The sequence below is a fragment of the Sinohyriopsis cumingii genome, chromosome 6, assembly GCF_028554795.1.
Source record: "Sinohyriopsis cumingii isolate HCF-2022 chromosome 6, ASM2855479v2, whole genome shotgun sequence".
In the NCBI taxonomy this organism is placed as follows: Eukaryota; Metazoa; Mollusca; class Bivalvia; order Unionida; family Unionidae; genus Sinohyriopsis; species Sinohyriopsis cumingii.
The window spans coordinates 134,536,343-134,541,531 of record NC_142966.1 but is presented as its reverse complement, the minus strand read 5'-3'; the positions used below and the strand labels follow the sequence as shown (position 1 = coordinate 134,541,531).

Below are 5,189 nucleotides of genomic sequence, written 5' to 3'. Positions count from 1 at the left end.
TCGTAAAGCGTAAGGATGTCGTTTATGACTGAGGCTTGATCACGAAACATAGCACATCCTGCACGCATCGAGTAGAGCGTACAAGACTCATTCACGTCATCTTCAGAGTTGACGGGAGGGGATGGGTCTGGATTCTGTCTAACTTTTCTCTCTTGCCAGTAGTCGGTAGGTTACCGGAAACTATTTGCATCCACCATCAATAGAAACCAGAGATCATTTTCTCTAATTAAAATGAAGCTATTTTCATCAACAAACCACAAATCACCTGTCTTTTCGGAACCTTTTACATTCATACTACTCTGCTCAGCTAAATCTAATCATACTTGTTGGCAATGTTTCTTACAACATGGTGTATCACAATTACATCCAGTGTGGATCCCCAAAGACGGCGTCGCTTCTGTTTACAATATGTAAGGCCTGTTTCAGCTAATTAGAATAGCTAAGCTAAATTCGAACAAGCTTATTAGGAAAGTTGTATGTAACATGCTGTGTCAAAATTAGCTTTTTGCCTGGCTATCCTATAAACAGTGTCCATTCCTATGTAAACATTGGGAAAACCTAATTTCGACGAATGTCGTAAAATGGCTGCGTGATGATCTGATCAAACGTAATAGAAATATTCATAGAATGTGGTCTATTAAACTGTTGCAAGGTGTGATTCCCATAGCAAACGTACAGTAACTGGGTGTAAGCCTTATAAGAACGGCTCATCCAAATTAAATTGAATTTGGCAGGAATATTTCCTAATGAATGTTTTATCATTAAGGTTTATGGTCTATTTCCTATAACAACGTTGCATCATTTATGGCAAACATTTGTAAAATATAGTTTTAGTATTTTCACCAGAATAGCTAAACTAATTTTGAACAAACGTGTTAAAAATAATTTTTGGACATGCTAGATATATATTAAGTTCCAAGTGGTTTCACAAATGACATATTGCGTCCTTTTCTATCGTATGGACAAGCTATTTTGAATTCTGATATAAAATGGCTGAGCCAAATCTAATGCAATTTGGTAGGATATTTTCTTAGTATAGTACATGTATATCAATTATTTTACGAATTTGCTTCCTTAGAATATAAAGTAAACATTTAAATTACAGTTTTATTAATTAAATTGCAAGTAATTCTAAATGTCATATCACAAGTCCAAAATAATAGAATGTTTCGAATTAACCGTTTTCAATGGCCTGATGTACCACAATGATGTATTTAAACATGTCTCTGAATATGTTATCGATAATCCCGGTATAACATTTAGTCAAAAAAATGTCAATGAGCGCTTTGTAATGTCACTGAATTATTTTAATAAATAGCTCATCTAAAATTATGCCGAAATACAGTTATAAATGATCTTTAAAAAGGAAAGAATACTCGTCCATGTCACCTGCGTCACAATGGTATTTTCTGAAAAAGGTTATTTTAGGTAGGCAAAACTCCACAAACCTCACAATTATAACAAAAGTTAGTTACACAATATACATTAAATATACTTAAAACATACATACATATAAACTTGCAATCATACAGGCAGACATATGTATCCAAACCTCTCTCACATATCAAAGTAGGTATAAATGTAGAGTCCTAGCAAGAACTCCTTCGCATTTACTAATGCACCATGTTGTCTAACTACAAAAACAGAAACACAGTTAACCAGTCCAATATCACCAATTATAATTGTTAAATATACCATCGTAGATGTCTTTCAAAAACTGGCACATGCGTTATTAGTATAGTTTCCTTTTACACTAATGTATGAGCTATTGAACTAGAATAAGTCTAATGTAGATTCTGGTTTCTTATAGTTTGTAGAGTTTGAAGACGATTGTATTTGTCAAACTTTCAATGCATTCTGAAGTCTTTCCTGCAGTAAATATATGATAAAATAAGTTAACAATTATGCTTCATTTTAATGAGCACATAAGTAATGAAGGTATTGCAGTGACAATTCTTATTACATCTTCCACAGGTGAAACAGTAGATATTACTGTCTACGAGGTGGTAGGCGGTGGAAGACTGAAAGAACTTTACAATGTTTGTGATGAAACATGGGGAGAAAATCTAGTAGACGAAGCCTATAAGCAATTTTGGATTACCCTGGCTGGATATCCAATCTTCCAGCGCTTCCAGCGAGAATATGTAGATGAGTATCGGTACATGCTCAGAGAATTTGAGACAAAGAAGAGACAAGTTTCTGCATTTAGAGATAGGACATTTTATTTTAGCATGCCGCCATCGTTGAAAGACATCTTTGAGGAAGAATCTGGTGAAGATTTCCACAGCGCCATTATGCAAACAAGATATGCTCACCAAGTGTCCTTGACAGGATACAAGCTTGGTACAAATAGCAAAGTAATGACAAGTTTCTTCTCTGATGCTATTCAAAGTATAGTATCAATTGTAAAGGATACGATGGATGTCTCGGTTGTTAGCGGCTTATCCAGCATTATAATGGTGGGCGAGTTTTCTGGGTTCACGATGTTGAAAGACTCAATTCAATCCAGCTTCCCCAACGTCAAGGTCATTATACCGCATGAACCTCAATCAGTTGTCATAAAAGGGGCCGTAATTCTTGGCCATAACCTTTTGCCATAACACATAAAGAGGTAACATCAGTGTTTGATTGTACAATGAAAATCACAACACCACTAAGCGAACATGAGAATTTGTATGCATTTGCTTCTCCTTTCCACTTCTAGCCTTCTTCTCCCTCTATCCACCTTTCCACCTCAATTCATTCCTTTCACGTTCACTTTATTTCACTCCCTTCCATCTGTCCTTTTCCCTTCTACCCTTGAGCCGTTCCTGAGCTGGCACATTGAAAGCTTCTTGTAGGATGAAGAAAAGATACATAATTATTTGCAGCCAGGTAATCGACACACTTCTCTCACATATATTTCGTCAGATTAATGGTCGACCAGTTTTATAAAGTCCATTACATAACTTAAACAGTTTTACCCCATTACGTAAGAGTAACTACTACTTCTAAGAATATAGTAACACACCCTATAAATGTTCAGTAATCTACGCCATAGTTAATGAAGTAGTTATTCATCCTGCTTGCGTCATAATAATTTCCGCGTGGGTCGGTAGTTCTTTCCGGGGATTTCATGGGTTTCTCCTCCATTATTTATACTGGCCGCCATGTATAACACAACTGCTCGGATCATACTTAGAGTACCACGAATCAGAGCACACCTCCCCGCTGCTCTTTACTCTACACTGGCTATCCATTCGATCCAGAATCAAACACAAAATTTGTTCTCTGTGCTACGTTTCACTGTCGGACTCTAGTCCAACATACCTATCTGACCTCATCCATGTGTACGCCCCAGCAAGATACTTACGCTCCCTTTCTGACAATCGTATACTCATTATTCCAAGTATGAAAACAAAGTCATATGGACAGCATTCTTTTGCATACCAGGGCCCAGCAACGTGGAATGAATTGCCCACCGAACTTAGACACAAAAACACAGTGATCACGTTCAAGAGGGCTCGCAAAACTCACTTATTTCGACAGCAAAAACAAACTTAAAGACCTAATAATGTTTCCTACCTGAAATATTCTCAGCATGTTTTTTATTTTATTTTTTGAATGTTTGTCTAGTTTAATGTTGTTCGTTTTTGTAACAATATTATTATGTTTCTTATCTTATTTGTGTTGTTTTAAAGTTGTAAAGCACTTAGAGCTTCTAAAGATTAGGCGCTATACAAAGTCATTATTATTATTATTATTATTATTATTATTATTATTATTATTATTATTATAGCCTATTCTGTGCTGCAAAATGACGTTAAACCCTATAACAACAACAGCACCATCATAAGAATTAATGATGACTTGTCTAACTCAGTTAGAGCTTATGCAGTGATCTACTACTTAATGAATAGAGTAATTATTCATAACGATTGTGCCAAAGGAATTACAGAAGACATACCTAGCTCAAAATCTAGGTTCGTACGAATGCAAGTCTGAGCCATTTACATTGTAATTAATTGAACATATGCATCATTCTCAGTGCAAACTTAATTATAGGCAACTGCTTGCAATATAATCTACGTAAGCCAGTTAACTATGAAATTCAACCGCGATATCATCTTACTTTTCGAACATCTCAAGTCCAATTCTTTAATGAGTCAATATAATGTCAAGTTCTATATGGAATGGCTTTAGTTATGAGTGCACTTCGATCCACTCCTTGTACCTAAAACCTGGTGGTCACACTCTTACGCTAATATATCTTTTTGTCGTTGAATTATACAGTGCAATGTCAAAATTCCATGAGGTTCTCCTACACATTCTCACTTTTCGCGCCTCATCTTTAGATTTCGCTCGTCCCGTCCCAACACACATACAGACACACAAACACACACACACACCATTCAGGGTTAAAGCTTTAGTCTACTTTATCTGATTGGTTCCTCGCTTCCTTTGAATGTATTATTTTCCCACCAGTGTTCATACAACCAGATGTATAAGAACCCCTAGTACGCCTCGGGAATTAACTAAGTTAAAAACAGAAGATTCCGCATCTTTGAAGTATTTCTAGCATTCAAGATTGCATAACAAATGTATAGGGACTATTACACGTTTAATAGATTAAAATCAATAGGTAAATAATCTGCAGCCAAATATTCTTACGAACAAAACTTCATTATAATTGTATGTCTTCTCTGTATTCTAATACATGTGTGGTCTAAATCGTATAATTTAGTTCTGCATCTATGTTCAGGTAACGTTGATGGAACATGCTTAAATGCCTAACTATCACTTAATGTCTCCCATGTATTTCATACTTTACAAATGTTTAAAAATATTCAAGTCCTTTGTTTATTGGTATTGTAACAGTAGGTAAATGTAGTTTGCTAGTGTCATTGAAATATGTAATCATAGCATTATTAGGAATGGGCATTCTTCGTACATAAAATTAATAAAGCACTGTACATCCATGTATTAGATTATTTTTCTCATCAAACTTCTTTTTGTATTTATCGAGTATCTCTTCGAGTGTTCTAATTGTATGATACAATGCAATATTATTTGTATCTAGTTAAGTATTTTGCTTTTCGGTCATGACTATTTTAAATGCATGAATGTCACCTCTTTAATGCAAGTTTTGTATATTACGTTTGTGTTTTAACTGCATTTTATTCTTGGAAACGTTTGCTTCAATGCATTTC

At 35.1% G+C, this 5,189-nt stretch overlaps 1 protein-coding gene across 1 annotated transcript; it reads left to right on the top strand.

Annotated features, from left to right (window-relative positions):
• Positions 1 to 1,904: 1,904 nt before the first annotated feature.
• LOC149798042 (heat shock 70 kDa protein 12B-like) lies at positions 1,905 to 2,600 on the top strand. The gene has a single exon (XM_089960829.1). The coding sequence runs from the start codon at positions 1,905 to 1,907 to the stop codon at positions 2,598 to 2,600; it is 696 nt and encodes a 231-aa protein (XP_089816955.1).
• Positions 2,601 to 5,189: the final 2,589 nt, after the last annotated feature.